The sequence below is a fragment of the Phascolarctos cinereus genome, unplaced genomic scaffold, assembly GCF_003287225.1.
Source record: "Phascolarctos cinereus isolate Bilbo 61053 unplaced genomic scaffold, phaCin_HiC Scaffold_5;HRSCAF=322, whole genome shotgun sequence".
Classification (NCBI taxonomy): Eukaryota; Metazoa; Chordata; class Mammalia; order Diprotodontia; family Phascolarctidae; genus Phascolarctos; species Phascolarctos cinereus.
Window position 1 is genome coordinate 30,307,402 of NW_027555958.1, and position 18,831 is coordinate 30,326,232.

General features: G+C 54.4%; 1 protein-coding gene across 1 annotated transcript in view; it reads left to right on the forward strand.

The window, feature by feature from the left end:
• The window catches only part of SMG6 (SMG6 nonsense mediated mRNA decay factor), a 172,480-nt gene that overhangs the window by 150,583 nt on the left and 3,066 nt on the right, over nucleotides 1-18,831 (forward strand). Inside the window, 5 exon segments of the mRNA XM_021007027.2 lie at nucleotides 3,939-4,115; nucleotides 7,416-7,562; nucleotides 13,506-13,659; nucleotides 16,998-17,209; nucleotides 17,566-17,647. Of these exon segments, the coding sequence (XP_020862686.1) occupies nucleotides 3,939-4,115; nucleotides 7,416-7,562; nucleotides 13,506-13,659; nucleotides 16,998-17,209; nucleotides 17,566-17,647 (772 nt within the window).

Sequence of the window (18,831 nt, forward strand, 5' to 3'; positions counted from 1 at the left end):
GACCGGTTTTACAGAGTTGCCTGGGGTCAGAATCCTGTGACCAGTATGGGTCAGGGGCCAGACTCGTACCCAGCTCTTTCAGTCCAGAAACATCCTTGGCTGTTTTCCGGGGGCAGGCAGACGGCTGCTCTCCCAGGCTCCCTCTTGGAGCCCCTCGTGGGTCAGAGCCTCTCCAGGCGGAAGTAAACGTGGAGAAGACGCACTCCCATTGACGTCCGCCTGCCGTCCACCGGTGGTGTCGTGGCATCAGAAAAGGGAACTCCCCTGAGCCCAGCCTTGAGGATGCCGCCCACCTGCAGGCGCCGAGCCCCAAGAGCTCCGCGGGGCGGAGCCAGGTGTCCCCGCCTAGGACCCCCTCTACCCCCGCCAGCGCCACGGCTGACCCATTACATAATCCTCCTCCTCCTCCTGGGGGGAGCAGGGGCAGAAGGTCAGAGGTCACGGTGGGGTCAGGCGGCTGACACACACTGTAACGACAAGGTGGTTAAAATTAGACCACAGAGAGGAAACTGGCAATCTTGGGGAAAGGCAGAAGCTTCCTCTGCGAGTGAGTGGCCGGGGGTGCAGGGAGGCCGCCGTGCGTGCCGCTGCCAGGCGATTACTCATTTCAGCTCTGTTCTCGAGCGCTCGGAGCCCCCGCTTCTGTATTTCTGGCCTCCTTGTCACACGCCTGGGTACACGCAGCATGACCCACCAGGGGCTAGCCCGGCACTCGGAAAATTTCCTTCCCTTGCAGCGAGGTGGGCCCCGCCAGGGCCGTCCCAGGTCTGGGACCCTTGAGGGGAGGACAGTGGGCACGAGAGGTTGAGGCTGAGGAGCCAGGCCCAGGGTCCATGCTGATGTACACAGCTGCCCCACTAATCAATCACAGGCATTTATTAGTGTCCTGCTGTGTGCCAAACCACAGTCACGTGACTTAGCATCAGAAACTGACTTATCAGTGGAAATGACAGGAAAGAAGAGCATCTGCTTTCCCACTCCCCTCGAAGGACCATGGCATCTTTCTGTCTGACACGGGGCTGACACCTTCCCCCATCAGAATGTGAGCTCCTGAGGGCACAGGCTGGCTTTTCTCTTCATATCCCCAGCTCCTTGCACAGAGTAAGTGCTTCATAAGGGCTTGCATCATCCTTGCTTTCATTCCTGTGCCAGGTAGTTCTGGCAGGCCCCGCGAATAAAAACAGCCGAGCCCCTGCCCTCCGAATAGCTCCCCTTCGGTTTCTAAGAACAGCAGGCACTGAGGACGCTTCCCTCTTTGCTAAAAGGTGTTGTGATTGGTCACTTTTTAAAATGTGCCTGATCCATGTGGTATGAATCTGATTGTAAGCTCCTAGAGAGCACAGGTCATTCCTGCTTAATTTACCTAATTCCATGACCCTGCTCTCTCCTGGTTCTCCTCCTCCCTGTCTCACCACTTTCCCTTAGACAGACTGTCTCTACATCCCCCTTGATAATCCTGGCTGTCCGTCAGGGCTCTGTCCTGGGCCTTCTTCTCTTCTCAGTCTGGACCAGGGGTGGGGAACCTGCGGCTTCGAGGCCACATGTGGCCCTCTGGGTCCTCAAGTGCGGTCAAGGGTTTGTTCTGGGAAGCCTGAATTCCATCAAGGGCATGTGAGTCATGTGACTTAGTGAGCTCCTTAGCTCCCCTGGTTTCAGGTGAACATCTCTGCAGATGGCTCCCATCTCTTTGTCCAGCACTAACCTCTCTCCCAGTGCCTCCCACTGCCTTGTAGATACCTCAGACTAAAGATCTTGTAGATATCTTCAATTCGACATGTCCTTCCCTCTTCCTGACTTCCCCATTGCTGTCAAGGGTACCAGAATCCTCCCAGTCACCCAGGTTCCCAACCAGGCTGTCAGCCTCAAGCCCCATAGCCAATGGCTGGTTAAGTGCTATCGTTTCTACCATTGTGGCATCTCTGGTAGAGTCCTCCTCTCTCCTCTGACACTGCAGCCACCTCAGGGCAGGCCCTCATCACCTCCCACCTGGACCACTGCAGTAGCCTGCTTTGGGGGGAAGGGGGGTTGTCTCCGCCTCAAGTCCCTTCCCAGTCCATTCTTTCCTCTGCTCATCTGTCAAATTGATCTTCCTAAATGACTGACACACTCACATGTTCTTTCTCTCTCTCTCTCTCTCTCTCTCTCTCTCTCTCTCTCTCTCTCTCTCTCACACACGCACGCACGCACGCACGCACGCACGCACACAGCCCCTTTATTACCTGGCCCTTTCTACCTTTCTGGTCAGTCTTTTTCCCCCTCACTCCCCTTCACATAGTCTGTGACCCAGTCACACTGTCCTCTTTGGTGTTCCTCATACATCACACCCCATCTCCTGACTCGGAGCATTTTCCCTGGCTGCCCCTCATGCCCTGAATACTCATCCACCCTCCTCGTCTCCACCTCCCGGCTTCCCTGGCCTCCTTCAGTTCTCAGCTAAAAGCACGCCTGCTGCAGGAAGCCGTCCCCAGTCCTCCTTAATGTTAATGTCTGTGCCCTCCCTCTGAGATGACCCCCAGTTTATCCTGTGCACATCTTCTTTGTGTGTAGTTGTCTGCACGTTGGCTTCCCCATTAGACTGTGAGCTCCTTGAAAGTAGGGGCTTTCCTTTCTTCTTTCTTTCCTTTCCTTCCTTCCTTCTTCCATTCCTCCCTCTCTCTCTCTTCTTTCTTTCTTTCTCTTTGTATACTCAACATTTAGCATAGGCCTCACACATAGTGGGCTCTTAATAAATACCACTTGACCAGCCGACAGATAGGGTGTCCAGCACGGTCCCTCTGCAGATGGGCCAGGCGTCTGCTTTTTGGAGCTGAGTGTCAAGCACAGTGAAGTCTGAGAAAGCTAAGCAGGAGTCCTCATTACTTAGGACTCCTCTGGTGTCCTCTCACCCAGCAGTGGCTCTGTGACCTAGTGTTGAATGTGTGAGATGGTCTTGTCAGGGCTGTGGGCATTCAAAAAAGGGAGGGAGAGATCAGTAGGGAGTGGCAGAAATGACTATTCTGGGGGAAGGGGCCAGTTCACTAGGGGGATGTCACATTTAACCTTCTTGTTGATGAGCTTAGACTTCTGCTTGTGACAGACAGTAGGAAGATGAGGTCACCAAAGGCCAGAGAAGAGATGCATGCTCCCCTCCCCCCCAAAAAAAGATGGGTTTGGAAGTCAAGGTGTGTTTGTATGTGTTTACGTGTAGGCATAATGGGGAAAGAGTCCAGATTCTGCCTATGGAAATTCCATCTGAAAGTCTCATAAATGTGATGATTACTCGAGATATTGAATTTCATTTAAACTAAATCAGCCCCAGCTTCCCTAAAGTACTTGGTTGTGTTCAGATATAGTCACGCGGGAGAGGAATAGTGTGAGCTCGTGAGGAGCAGAACTTTGGAGAGACACCACAGCCTAGTTCAGTCACCTCCTGGTGTCTGCCTCCCTGAGCCTGGGAGGACCCTTGGGTCCCCTGCAAGAGCTTGTTCAGAGGAGTTCGCTGTGATTTACACCTGAGAGGGGGAGAGGAAGGGTCTTGGGAGGGGGGGCAGGAAGAGGGCCTCCATTGAGACTGATGATTTCGTTGCCCTTCCCCATAGCAAGGGGTTAGGGCTGCTTGGGCTCTCTTCATGCCTTCCCCCCCCCCACCAATATATTCCTCAACATAGCCCCTTTTCCTCAGATGTGATCAAAAGAAGTTGGAAGACTGAAGGAAACACCAAAGGTGATTTCCCAAGGCCCTCCTCGCAAGGAGGAGGACTGTGGCCATTTGTCAGAGCACGCAGCCCAGAAGTCTGAGGACACTTGGCCAGCCTCGTCCCCAGGGTACACGCACCCAGCAGCCTCCCTCCCTGACAGTCGCTTTGACATGGTTCTCAGGAGCCCCTCAGCCAGCAACTGATCCCTCCCACCATCTTCTCTTTCAGCGAATTCTTGTTTCTCTCTCCCCTTCACTGTAGGTTATTGCAGCTGACTGCAAGAGGGTCACAGTGCTGAAGTATTTCCTGGAAGCCCTTTGTGGACAAGAAGAGCCTCTGCTGGCATTCAAGGGTGGAAAATATGTGTCAGTGGCGCCCGTCCCAGACACCATGGGAAAGGAAATGGGAAGCCAAGAGGGAAAACAACTGGAAGATCAGGTACTGTGCGGGAAAGCTCCCCGGGGACCAGCCTCTGCCCGAGGCTTCAGCTCCCTCTGAGCTATTTATAGCCACTGCAGGCTGGGTCTGTGGGTGAACCTCCAACAGCCAGCTTCTCACGAGTGCACTCTGCTGGTGCCCCTGCCGGGCCCTCCTGCCCGCCCGCTGCCTCCATCTCTCCTACGAGTTCCAGATGCTGCTATTCTGTAGTGCGTTGGAAGGGAACGGGGAAAAGATTTAATAACGTGCAGCTCTGGAGGCTTAGGGAAAGGGCTGGGGTGAGGGGGGTGTCAGGGTTCAGGGTGAGGATCAAGTTTATAGACATGGAGCTCAGGGCTGCACAGGCCTCCATCACAAGGACAGGAAGAGCTGACACTGCTGGCCCCTCCTGCCCCCCCCCCCGGTCCCTGAACATCCTGATGTGATTAAGGAATTCTCCTCATGTTTGTTTGCCCTGGGTTGTTTCTGTAGCCCTCATTTCACTCCAGGTCCTGGGAGGGACAGAGAGACACTAACTGTATACCTGTGTACATGCAGAACATCACTGCTGCCAGAGGCTATGCCCTGTGCGTGCGTGTGTGTGTGTGTGTGTGTGTGTGTGTGTGTGTGTGTGTGTGTGTGAGAGAGAGAGAGAGAGACAGAGAGAGAGAGGTCATGTTTGCTTGCGTACATGTAGAGTGAGATTGCCTTCTGTGTGTGCATATGTGCGTGGGGGGTGGTCAGTGTGAATGTCAAGGTCACCCTGCTGCCAGGCTCCCTACCTGCGGGTACCTGCCTGCTGGGTGCCTGAAAGGGTATGGATTCACAGGGCTTTTGCCCTCCTCCTTGCCTGCTAGGTTAAATGAGGAGACTTACAAGGTCAGAGGCGTATAATGTGGGGAGGTCGGGGCCAGATCACCCTCAGCCAGAAGTTGGCTGGCCTGTAACAGTGGCCAGTGTTTGTGGGGCAGGGAGGCATGAAGGAGGTGAAACCAGTGTCCACTAAGAGTTGTGAGCGGGGGCCATTTGTGATGAAGGGGGAAGCGAGAATAGCCAGGGCCCTCAGACCCTCTCCTTGTTTGGGCCAAGGCAGATCTCACGGATGACTGTGGGTCTGCAGGGAGCTAGAGTCATACTAAGCACTTTTCCTGTTACCAAGCACCTTCCCTAGATCCTATCCTTTGCTTCTCCCAAGAACAGGCAGGTGAGAGCCCTGAGCTGGCAGTGAGAGGGCCTGCTTCCCAAGCCTTTGTGCCCCTCACTGTGGGACCTTCCAAAGCCCCTTCTCACTCCAGATCTGTGGTCTGTAGTCCCTGTTAAGAGATGAAGAAACTGAGGCCCCTGGAGCCTCAGTAGGTGGTTCTCAGTCACCACTCAGCTCCAAGGCTTCTAATTCTCTCCAACAAGTACCTGAAAGCAGTCTTTTGCTCCCCTCTTCCGAGGTGGCACAGAACAAGTCTCTTGTCACAGCACCATATTCCACACTCTCCCCATCTCAACCCATTGACCAGAACAAAGGTCATGACCCACATGAGGCTGCCCACTTCTTCTCTTTCCCACGAGCCTCCTGGCTTCCCTTCTGTGAATGACTCCTGGGAAACCCTTCATAGGCCAGCCTGTGTCATTTCATAACCTAGCACTTCCTCATCTGCTGAGAGAGCGGAGCAAGTGAGGCTCAGTAACCACCTCTTGACCGTGGGCCGACTCTCCCCAGACTCTGTCATGGCCTTGGCCATTGCTGAATATGTGGGCACTGTTCCCCAGGGACTGGCCAGGTGTCCTGCCTCACTTTACCCGGGTGTTCGTGAGCTCTGCAAGGGAGGAAATGGTTTTGAGATGAAGTCTTCCTCCTTCTCATGCACAATCTAAGCCTCTGGAAGGAATGAGGGATAAGAAAAGATGACAAGAAACATGGGCAGATCAAATCTGTGTTTGTGTATGACACTCCAGGCCCCTCAAGGAGAGGTAGTTGAGGTACATGCTCAGTCTGGGACCTCCTGTCCTCTAGAGAGTGACCCGACATCGTCTGTATCGTGGGCAGGAGGCAGGCTTAGTGCGTGGTGCTGTTAGTCACATGCAGAAGAGAATCCAGCTCCCCAGTTCCTCAGAAATGCTACTGGAACAGCAGTAGAGCTCCCTGGGTTCTAATTTTTCAAGATCCTGCTTTTAAGACATGACTCTCACTTCTTCACAGCCAAGCCAACAAACCTCATCAGAATATAATCTTATGAAGAGCAGTTGAAGGGCAGAGCAGAGGCTGGACATTGCCTGGGAAGGGTTCTCAGACCTTACTCAACCAGCACTGGAAGGATTGACTGGGTCTGAGCTTAGGCACTTGACTTAGTCATAGCAGTGAGCAGACACCAAGGGGATCTTGGTTTCTCTTTCACCAGGCTCCTGCCCCTAGACAAAGAAGTCCAGCCTGGTGCTTCTCATGTTAGAACTTCTAGTGGGAAGCATCGGAGACAGTGTCTTGGAGCAGAGGCTGAGGCCCACACCCTCTCTCCCTCCCTCCCTAAGCCCTCCCCATCTACCCCTGCTAACCCTGTCCCTCCAAGGAAGAGTTCCCGAGCTCCGTTGGGCAGCTGCATTTTCTCTGCTGACCAGGGCCAGAAGGAGAGAGGAGCAGAATCTGGGACCACCCGGAGAGTGGCCTTTGAGAGCAGAGGCTGCGGTAGGGGAGGTGACGACCCCCGGGTGTTCTATCAGACTGGCAGCAAGTTTCCCAAGCTGGATACCCTTGGCCCTGGCTGCAGGGGGAACGGCTAAGCAGCCTGACAGTTGAGAGCATTGCTGGAAGAGGGAGCCAGGCTCTAGCCCTGAGAAGGGGCTGTGGCAGGCTCTTCTGGGCCAGGGTGTCAAGGGAAGTTGTAGGCCCACTTCAGCTGTCAGTCACTTTGGATTCCTGTCACATATACTGAGCATGAATTAGATTTCACTTTGAGCACTTCAATTTTCCCGGTTGTTTTTTCTTGTGGTAGTTTCAGAAGGAAAGTAGTCAGGGGCTGACTTAGAACATATAAGGATGCTTGGGAGGACAGTTAACTGTGAATGTGCAAGAACTGTTAGGGATATCCAAGCGGGCCAGCTGGGAGGGCTGGGTGTCAGTGACTGCGCAAAGGGAGTAACTCGGAGTGTGCTGGAGGGAGACAGTAGGGCTGGTGACACAGCTCTTTCCCTACCCCCTCAGCCCTGGCCCACCCTCTGCCTGGTCAGACTGGCCTTTCTTCAGGGAAGTAGAGGGCAGGGCCTCAAGTGAGGGTTCAGGGCTAACTATCTTTTCTCCTGCCTCTTTTACTGGCCTACTCCTGCTGCCTAAAGGAGGACGATGTGGTCATTGAAGATTTTGAGGAAGATTCTGAGGCCGAAGGCAGTGGGGGCGAGTATGACATCAGAGAGCTTCGAGCCAGGAAGCTGGCGCTGGCCAGGAAGATAGCTGAGCAGCAACGTCGCAGAGAAAAGATCCAGGTGTGTCTGGGAGGGCGGGGTCGAGGAAAGGGAAGGTGGTGAAGAGCAGGCTTCATGTGGCTCATGGGGAGGCACTCTGACTTGGTAGAGATGCACTTTGTGGTAGCCTCGCCATGCCAGGGCTTCCCTGGCTGGGCCCATCCTTCCTCGTGGGCCTTTGGGGATCAGGCACTCTAAGGAGCAAGAGGTGAAGTTCTGGCATAGAGTTAGTGCCCTTTTAATAGGAAGGGAGTTTTGGAGGAATTTCTCTGAACCAAAGGGTTTTTAACTTTTCTGTGTCCTGAACCCTTGGTAGAATCGTGTTTTTAAATGTGTCAAAGTACATAGGATTGCAAGAGAAACCAATGAAGTTAAAATGCAGTTACCAAAATATTTTTTTAAAAGTCAGAAACAAGTTCTGGACATCAGGCCCAGAAGCCCTGCTCCAGCCCTTCCTAGAAAGTCCTTCAAATAAAGCGTTTTCACAGCCTCCCATCACTTGCCCTCAGCAAGTCACACCCCTGCCTCCTCTGTCTGCAGCCCCTTCTGCTCCATTTGAAGTCTTCTCTCTCTCTCAAGTCCAGCCTCAATGGAAAAAGGACCCGTCCTCTCTAATCAGCTTTCACATGCTTAAAGAGACAACAACGTCCCGTCTTAAGTCTTGGGGAGACTCTTCCCTGTTCCTATAATCTCTTTTCATCATCTTTGTGCTTCCCCATCTCTGGGCATGATAGAATAACGTCTCCAGTTGCCTGGCCCAGGGAATGCTAGGCTTTACCCACAGGACCTCCATCTTCCTGTGTGTCCTGGAGTTTACAAGGGTGTCTCTTCAGACCCCAGCCTCAGGAGGCTTGCCAGAGTCCTGAGAATCGAGCTTGAATTGCTGGGGAAGCCCCTCTGGCCACCCTGACTGGCCCCTTTAAGAGAAGGCCCCACATTCGCCATGACTGGCTGCCCTGCCTCCTGTCAGCCTCCTTCCTCTGGCCTCACAGCCACAGGAGGATTTCTCAGCAGAGGAAAAATTCCCCCCCAAAACCCCCCTCTTCCCCCTTTAATGCCCAGGGCCCTTCACTTCCATAATTCTTCATTTTCCAGCCTTGAACGTAAGCCAGACACATCTGTCTGGCCATATGCGTGAACCCTGCAGTCTGTGCCGAGGTGGCTGTAAAACAGGGCCGGTGAAGGCCCTTCTGGGAGAACGCACACATGTGTGTACCCTCGGGCCTTTGGCTCCCTGCCCAGAACCACTGGGCTTCGTCTCTCCAAACCCACGTTAACCTTTTCTTATTTTTCCTCTTTTTGTTTAATTTAGAAAAAAAAATCCCAAGGAAAAGGTATAAATTGTCCTGGGAGTGGGGGGAGAGGCTCCCAGTTAGAGGGGCCATTATTGTTGGCAGGTACCTGGGTTGCTAATACAATAAGGAAGAATAGAGCATCGAGTGCATTAAGGTTGGGGAGATGGGCTGTAAATTAAACTGCTCTGAACTCCACCAGCCTCCGAGGGGTGTTAACTGAGAGGTGTAAGTCAAGTCCCCAGCTCTCAGCAAAACAGGAACCACACGTGTTTGGGGAAAGGGATGTAAAGATGGGGTGCAGAAGCTGCCCCCTCTCCACCTCCATGAAGAAACCAAGCACGATTCTCAGGCTGTGGCCCCTCCCCCCTTCCTCACTTGTGGGCCTGGACCCCTGGGCCTAAGCTCATCTATTGCCGGGGGTGGAAGAAGGAGGGGAAGATCTGGGCTCTCTCCACAGCGGACTCCTCCCTCCTTCCGGAGCTGCCGAGGGGCTGTGGAGTGGGGCCGAATGGAGGTCAGAGCAGGGGTGTGGGCAGTTCCCTGGGTCTGTGCAGCTGGAGCTGAAGCCTAATCCAGACCCTTCATGCTCAAGGCAGCCCAGCCCTGGCTTTTTTTGTTGTCGGCCTGGCCCCGCTTTCCTTGGTCATCCTTGACGCCTTGAGCCCCCTCTTTCCGAGAACTCACGCTGAGGGGTGAACAGAGGGCTGGGATGTCCCCAACTAGCCAGTCCCCCGCTGGACATCCTCCCCGAGGTGTGGCTCCTTGGCACCTTGCCCCCTTGCTGGCACTGCTGCCCTGACCCCAGGAGGCTGCTCTGTGCTTTGGGCTGCCACCAGCTGGGAGCGGCCAGGCTTCCTGAGCAGTCGCAAACATCCCACCTGAAGCACAACAGTCTCTTCCTCTCACCATGGCTATTGTTCTGCTCGGCATTACAGCAGCAGTCCCACTCGCCAGCCAGCTATGACATGTGCTCTGAAAATAGCTCTCCTCCCCATCCCCTGCCCGCCCGCCTCCTGGACATGCAGCCGCTCCTTTGTGGCAGCCCGAGGAGTCGGGAGCTAAATATAGCTGGGGAGCGCGGGGGGCTGAACAATGGGGTGTGCGCATGACCCCCCTACACCTGTGTGAGAGCAGCTCGGCTTGCCCGCGGCGGAAGGCAGACACCCAGGCCCGGCTCCCGCCTGGCGGGAGGGCCAGCGCGCTACCAGCCGAGGAACACGTTCACGCCAGGGCAGGAAGGGGGAGCGGAGGAGCCGCCCTCCCAGGTCGAGCATTTATTCCGATCCTCCTGCCCCCATCAAGTTGCCCCTTTTTACAGAGGAAGAAACTGAGGCCCCAAAAGAGCCTTGCTGAAGGCCATGCCAGTAGATTGGAAAGCCAGTCCTCCAGCATCCCCTACACCACTTTCCTTTCTCAGTCAAGCCAGAGGTATTTCTGTAACATGTTCTGTGCCTGGCCTTGGTCTAGGAACTATGAGGGAAACCAGACAAGGTGACAGTATGTTCCCTGGCCTCAAGGGGCTGCCGTTCAGTCTGAGGAGACAGGCTGAGCCCATGCAACACCTGGTCATTAGAATGTTCAGCCCCCGAGGTGCTCCAGGAGAAAGGACAGCTCTGCTTTCCAGGGCCTCTTGTCTGCCAGAGCATTAGGCATCCCCTGAGTCAAGGAGAGGCTGGGAGACATCCACAGTAGGAGCCTCCAGCCCTGGCACTTCCACACCTGCCTAAAGGCACAGTGTGGTTCTGAGCAAGTCTTTATTTCTGGGTCATGTGTGGAGTGGAGATGATGATAGCCAGGCTCATTCTTGATGAGGTGTGCTTTGGAAGCCCTGGAGGCCTCAGGCAGTGCTCACCCTTCTGCCTAATCAGAGGAGCCATGGGGCAGGAGGGGATGAATGGAATAGCCTGTCAGTCAGGAGGAGCCTAGGAGGGGGGAGCAAGGCAGTCCGTGCCTGGCTGTGCCGCCCAATCTTTGCTTAGCTCCTTGACGCCTCTGTTGGCTAGCTGGGCCAGGGTTTTCTCTCTATGCCCACTTACTAATGTCAGCACATCAGAGCTGCCTCACTTTATAGGAGGAGAACATGAAGCGGGGTTTCTCCAGGTATACACAACACATTTGTCTCCTCCCAGCTAGAGGATGAGGGGGTCAGTACCCTTGAGAAGCAGCATGGTCAGAACTTAGCATATCTTTACCTTTGTCCTTTTCTACCTCCATGGCAGAGTGATGTCCATTGCAGATGTATGGCCTGCTCTACAGGAAGGACAGGGGTGGGATACTCAGTCCCCTCTCCTGCTCTGGGCCCTCCTGGCTCACTTCTACCTTTCACCTGGTCTGAGCCAACAGGAACCTCGGCAGGGTGACATTCGCCGTCCGGGGCATCACACTTGGCCAGGGACCAGGCAGAATCTGTATGAATCACCAACCCCTCACCCCTAACAATCCCTCAGCCAGAGACTTCTACAGCTTTTTATTCATACAAACAAAAATAAATCCTGCTACCGGCCTCTGAACTCCACCACAGTGCGCTCCCCCCACTCCCCAAGCGTCCCCGGGCTGGGAGCAGGGGCTTGGCACTCTCCCCACCGACCTCACTTTTTTACACTCCCTGCGCATCCTGTGTCCTTCTCTCACCGTGCGGCCGAGGGATCAGAATGGGACGTGACGGCCGGCACAGGCGCCATGCTCAGCTGCCAGGAATCTGACGGGTAAAATCTGGAAAAGTTGGGAGGGCAAATGCGCGCCACACACACACACAAACACACACACACCCACAGCACTACAGAGAGCATCCACAAAGAGAGAAAGCCTTGAGAGGGACACTCAAAGTGCTCAGCGTTCTGTACTGCTCCTGTCAAGGAAGCCATAGCAGGCTGATGACCCAAACCAGACCATCCCTGGAGACTCAGCTGGTACCTCGGGGAAGAGCGAGCAGCTCCTTTGAACCCTTCTGATACTAAGTGAGGGCATGGGGGGAACAGGAAACGGTTTTTTGGTGACTCACTGGGCAGAGCTGGGTTAGGGGAAGTTCGCTACAGGAGGCCCTGTTACCAGATGAAGGGGCCACGGCTTGACGTCTCACCGCCCCTGGAAACACGAAGGGTTGTTGCCACCGCTGGCCCTGAGCCAAAACCCCTTCTGCCTTTGCTCTCCTGTGTACCTTTCCTTCTTCCCCTCCTCTTCCCATCCCACCTAAATGGTTAACATTTGGGAAAGGCTTGCTGGCCTCTCCCCTTTCACATCAGGTCCCATGCTACCGTCCTGCCACCAGGTCAGGTGCAGAAAGCAGACGAGGACCTGGAAGATGTACAGACTAAGCAAGATAAAGATAACATCAGTCCTCAGTTTCCCTGTGAAGGCAAAGACAGGCCAGTCGTGAGGATGTCCTTGCTAGGGTGAACGAGACTGGCTTGGAAAAGGTTAGCCCTATGATGAGTGAGATCGGCTTGCTGCCCTTGCCTACATGTCTCTCCTCAGAGGGAGGCCAGAACAGGGAGTGCTTCAGGCAGGCAGGAGCGAGAAGGCCTGGGGAAGGGGAGGAAGAGGAGGAAGAAGATGAAGAACAGAGCGGATGCCGTGTTTGGGTGGAGCAGACAGGACAGGAAGAGGTTATCAGAGCTGTGGGGTTGTGGTACCTGGGAAGGGGAGTGACCTCAGTGGTTTGTTCTCACGCTCTCAGTTGCTTGAAAAGAGTTGGTCCTGCCGGTGGGCATGCACGGGGCGGGGGTGGGGAGTAGGGGGCCCACAGATGGCAGCCAGCAACAGAGGTGCGAGGCAGACTTCAGCCATTCAGGGTCACAGAGGCAGCATTCCCTTACTCAGAAAGAGAGGTCCCCCCAAGGTCACAGGGAGGCTACCTTCTCCCTCCTTTAGAAACCCTGGGCTTTCAGTTTTACTGTCATCACCCGGGAACTGGAGCAGAGCTTCTCTTTTCTGTTGGTGGCTGAGGCTCAGCACACAGGACCTGGCCCTTCCGGGTGCACCTGCCCTGGGATCGATGCCACACCCGCTGTGTCCTGAGCAGTTCTGAGGCCTTGCTGAAACTCTCATTCAGAGAGTGTCACCAAGGGAGCTCATGTAGGTGTGGTGGTCAAGCCCAGCTTTGGGAAGATGTCAGGGATGAGGCCCCCCAGAGCACTTGGAATATTAAAGCTCACCCTTATTAAGAAGCCAAACAGGTGCAGAGTGCTGGGGTTCCACAACACCGAGTTTGGAGGGGTGGAAGTGAGGTGCCATGGAGAGAATGGAGAAGAGCCCCTGAGGCCCTCTTCCTGGGTCATCTCATTCAGAAGACTTGACATCAACATCAGCTCTAGGCAGGGGAGCCCTGTGGTACTGATTTGTTGTAACAGTCTGTAAGAGTTTGGACAGACCAAGCATCTCCAGTGATTTCAGAACGTTGACCCAGTGCCCAGGAGATCTATTCGCTTCCCATGTATGTAACTCGCCTTTCTGGGGGCCATTCGGTCTTCATGCTGTCACTGCCCTCGTCCCTCTGCCTTGAGCCTCTGGGGGTCTGGCCCCCGGAAGCCCAGCACTCCTCTCTACCCTCTGAGCCCTGCTTTCAGAGCTGGCCCTGAGCTGCTTGGGACTCCCCTTTACTCTGGTTCCTCTGACACATCTTCCAGCTGACCCTTTCTCACTCACCCATCGGCCTGCCTGTGTCTTGTAGGCTGTCCTGGAGGACCAGACTCAGATGAGGCAGATGGAGCTAGAGATCAGACCCCTGTTCCTTGTACCAGACACCAACGGCTTCATTGACCACCTGGGCAGCCTGGTACGGCTGCTGGAGAGCAGGAAGTACATCCTCGTGGTGCCCCTCATTGGTGAGTCATGCCAGAGAGGCAGCAGGGCCACGGCCTTCCCCGCACACCCGCTGCCTTCACACAGGCCTGAGGGCTCCCTAGACATCACACCCCTGTGATGATGGGCCAGGCATGCAGAGTAGGGCCACTTATATAAGGCTGATTCAGAGGGAACCTGGGAATGAGGAGGGCGAGGGAAAATTGTTTAACAAACCAAGCCTGGCAGATGATTAGGGCCGAACGATGGCTTCGGCTGCCGAGCAAATGGACTCCTGCATCTCAGCAACTAGGGCCTGCCTGAGCCCAGCCCTTGTTTTTATCCTTATAAAGCTCGCAGTAAAACGGCAAAGCTGGTTCCCGTTATTGGTAAACACTCAGCCCTGGCAGATAGCGGCAGTGCTGCTGGGTGGTCTGGCAGCAAGTCTGGGAGGATTTGAAGTGGTTAGATGCCTTTGGTCTGATTGTCTTACAGCTTTTCATGATGATTCTGTCGGTTGGAGGTAGCATTCCTCTGGCCGGTGTCACCATGAGACTGCACCAGGGAGGCCATCTCGAACCAGTCCTGGGCTTTGAGTGGTCACCACTGTCCCAGTGCTGGTGTTGGTTGGGTGTCGACATCTCAGAACCTCAGTTCATCCTGGCCCTTGGAATGAGGGCTTAGTTGAGGCTTCACTGGAGTTAAGAGACACTTTGAGCTTCTCTTCTGAGGGCCCTGGTCTACCCTGTGTCCTGGCACCTCAGACTCATCCCCAAGTGTCTGGTCAGCTTCCCGCAGACTCCATCACGGGGCAGTCAATGGCTAGTCCACAGAGCATGGGCTTCAGAATGTCTCTGTCAAGTTGGCCAGGGGTCAGTTGCCACGGAGTCCTTTTCTCTGGGACATCAGGGAGTATGGGGGAAATCTGCCCAGCCCTCCACCTCTGCCACCCCTTCCAAGACCTCCAGAGAACTGCTTCTCTGCCCTGAGCATCCCAGCTCCTGGGCTGGGGGAAGCAGGTAGGGGGTGACTGCCCCCAGAGAGGTGATCAGTCCCTAGATTACTGCAGGAAACACACTATCAGTCACCACCTAAGCACTGTGGCCCTTGGGGGCCTCCCTGACAGGCCTCCCTCTCTCCCTTCAGCCCCACAGATGCAGGCAGGGGGAGTGACAGCTGTGTGCTGGGGAAACATTTAACAAGCAGTTCTCCTGTGCACACAACACCCTTTGACGTTTCATCTGCATTATTCACATTTTCTCCATCACTTTCTTAAGTTTAAACAATTAACAAAATGAGTAATCTGGCCTTGCTTTTTGGCGGTTTGCTGATTTCTGAGGTGTAAATGCTCTTCCTGAAAATGTAGCAGTTGACTCTCAGGAGGTGGTTAGAGCTGGCTCCATGGCAGCCCAGCCAGGAAAGGGAGAGAGCAGAAATAGCTAGCGGGGTCCTGAGTGCAGGTTCTGGGGACACTGCAAACAGCTGGATGGCAGAAGGCAGACAGCACTTGAGCTGTTCCCCACACACGTCCCTGAGACACAGCTGACAGAAAGGCACCAGCTCACCCTCTTTCTGAGCCCTGGGGGGTGGAGCAGCCTCGGGGCCGTATTCTGCTAAGCCTGGCCTGCCCTGTGCAACCCAGATCAGTGAGATGGGGAGGGGGAGGGGGACCAGGTGGCAGGCCAGAAAGGGATGAGCTTGCTGGACCCAGATGCCGCCGACATCACCTTGGTCACACTGACGTGTCTTACGGACCCAACCTTAGTTCTCTGTGGAAATTCAGAGCCGAGGACCAGCCCTTCCCTGGGACGAGTTTACAGTCTTCATTGGGGAAGCAAAGAGTGTATAGACAAGGAAGTTTGAATTAAATGTATGAAGAAAAAATCTGAATTTGTAGAGGAGATTGGTAGCCCTAGCAGCCCCTCTCTGACCCCCTTCAGGCTCGCAGGCCCTCCAGGGACCAGCTCCTCTTCCATCCGGGCAGCAAGGGGTGAGGGCCCGAAGCTTTCTATTGGGCCTCTTTCCCTTGCCCTTTAACCCGCTCCTTCTCCTCCAGCCTGACCCCAGCATTGAGAAGTCCTGCCTGGTGCCGAAGCACAAACAAGCTTCCCTTTGAAGCCTGTTTGGTTTGGAGCAGGAAAGCGGGTTTGGGGATGGGATACCAGCTTTTCCTGTTTGGTGTTCCTCTGGCTGCTGCGCCACTCCCCTCCCCCTCCCCCTCCTCCCCACCACCAGAATCCCAGCTGAGCCTCAGGGGGCATGTGTGTCCATCCATGTCCGTCTCCATCCCTGCACAAAGACTTACACATATGTGTGTGGGGTAGATCTTCGGAATACCCAGACAGTGAGTGCCAGGCTTACCATGGAACAGCCTGCTCATGCCGGCTCCCCAGGCTGTGAATCACTGTGCTTAGGAGAGGCCTCAGACCCCAAACTCTCCCCGAGCCCCCAAGGAGTGCATATTTCCCACTTGATCTCAGGCTTTTGGCTGGAATCTTGGAAAGAATCTTCACCAGAAATGGAGCTGTGTCTCAGAGAGAGAGAGAGAGAGAGAGAAAGACACACACACACACACACACACACACACACACACACACACACACACACACACACACACACGTCTTGCTGTGTCAGAGGTAACGGGTTTACCGAGGCAGTGGTGTTGGAAAAGGACAGGGCCCTGCTAAATTAATCTGGTAAAGCATTTGAGGCAGTGCTCTCTCCCTCCACTTGGCTTGTGGCATTACCCACTCTGCCAATGGGCACATCCAAAACGTTGGCCTCAATAGCTCCTAAATCCCCACTTGGGCTGCTGCTCCAAGTGTCCCCAAGGTAGAGGAAGAAGAATTTTCCCTCGTTCTCATTCCCTCCCCCATATCCTCCTATTCCACATATACTCTCCCTGCCCTCCCCCTCTGGGGAAAGGCACACCATTTGGCCACATTCTCCCTGAGGCCAGGAGGCCCTGGTGGTGCCTATACCAGCCCCAGGAAATCCTTTTTGAGACTTCAGGGAGGGAGAGAGGGAGTCCCTCGGGGCAGGCTGGCCCTGAAGAATCAGGAAGGAGAGGCAGCGGGCCTGGAGCCTCTCATTGCAAAGAACCTGGGTACTGCCCCCAGAAAGAAAGCAGAGCCAGCCCTTTCCTTGCCTTTTTTTCCCTTCCCAGTGTGTGCCATGATGTTCAGCACCAGGTGGATGAGTCCTGTGGCCTTGGGAGGAAGTTGATATAGGTTGGGAATCCTGTGAATAAGCTGTGACTTGGATAGATGGCCCAGAAGTTGGAATGGCCTTTAGACAAGTGACCCTCCCCTGACCCAGCTGCACTGTCAGAAGGAGCTCAGTGTGGTTGCTAACCTGAACTCTCTGGGGCTCTGTCCATCAGTAATTAATGAGCTAGATGGCCTGGCCAAGGGGCAGGAGACAGAACGTCGAGCCGGGGGCTATGCTCGAGTGGTGCAAGAGAAGGCTCGAAAGTCCATTGAGTTCCTGGAGAGGCGGTTTGAGAGCCGGGACTCCTGCCTGCGGGCCCTGACCAGCCGTGGCAATGAACTTGAATCCATTGCCTTTCGAAGTGAGGATATCACTGGCCAGCAGGTAAGAAGACAGCTTATCTGGGGAAGGGAGAAGTGGGACCAGTAGACTCAGTCATACACCAAAAGGCAGAGCATCAGGAGAGAAGGGGAAGAAAGAGAACTGACAGGGGGCTATGCTGAGGTACAGGGAGCACATAGGCAGGCTCCCCTTGGGCACCATCTGTCTGATGCCAGGCCGACATAGCACATGCGAGGGACTGAGCTGGAGCCGAAGGAACAGGGACGATAGCTGTGACTGTGTAGCTTATCGAGCCCTGCGGGGCCCAAAGTGTTTGACCCTCTCCATTTGCGGTGCACGCCCTTTCCCAGAAGGTTTCAGAGCCACCTTCTGATGTTTTTCACACTCTCCTTCTCCAGGGAAATAATGATGACCTGATCCTGTCTTGCTGCCTTCACTACTGCAAAGACAAGGCCAAGGACTTCATGCCTCCCAACAAAGGTACGGCATGGCCTTGGGCCTTCCTCCCCCCCCCCCGGCCTATTCTGTACCGGTGGGTGCTCTCTAGACAGAGCTGGCAGGAATGTGGGTGGTTTAGGCATGAAAAGCAACCTTTTTGTCCACATTTGCCCTGCTCTGTGCATCCCCAAGAAGATTGGAGTCTGCCTGGAGAGTTCTGAACCAGCTTGCTCATAAGCCTGGACGCAGGTTGTAAACAGAAGCCTCTTCCGTGGCCTGCATGTGGCCCTCCACCACAGCCCTAGTCCCACCCATCTCAGCTTCCACTTTGGTTAATAGAAGATGGCACCAAAAGCCAGTTCTCCCTAACAAGAATATAAATTACCTGATTTCTAACAGGTAACATACACTTCTTTTTATAATCTCATCCCCCACAGTCCTGGTTACCTAGACCAAAAACCCATCAGCCCCTCCAAGCTATGCATGTTCAAATCCCCGTTCTTAGCAGACATTTTCAAATTCTCAAATCCCATCTGTCTCTACTTCCTTTAGTTCGTATTTGAATTCTGACCACATATCAGGCATGAGGGTACTGTTTAAGAGAACCTCGGGGTCTGTAGTCTGGAGGGCAACGTGTATTTTTACCACTTTTCATTCAGGGAAGGAGGAAAGCCCCTGAAAATGTGACCAGTGTCAGATGAATTGGCCAGACCTGTCTGGGGACGATGTTCCCATCCCAGTCTAGAATAATGCTGGCCTGCTGTGATTCTGTCCCTCATGCCTGGGCTCTCCCCAGAGGCCTCGAAAGCCTTCAGTACTTTCCCCACTTGTCCCAGCCCACTGAATCACTGAGGTTCCAGAGAATCCTGTCCTCCTGAGATGACTTTCATCTTGGTGTTTTCTGGCCACGTTTCTGGCCTAGCCTGCTCCCTGTGTATCATTTCTTCTATTTAATGGGAGTTCCCAGTACTTCCTAGCTGAGTGTCATCTGCAGAATCCATCATTGCTCTCAGAGCTCCAGAGCTGGTCATTCTCACCGAGTTCCCGTCTCCATATATGTCGACTGTCTTTGTCTTTTGTCTCTCTTTCATTCTCTCTGTTTATTTTCATAGCACTGACTTTCAGGACAGTCCCTTCTGTCCCTCTCCTGCCCATCTACCCTGGAGGCCTCACTCCAGAGGGGCTGTTCGCCACCCCCCAGCTATCACTTCTTCCAGGCCCGCAGA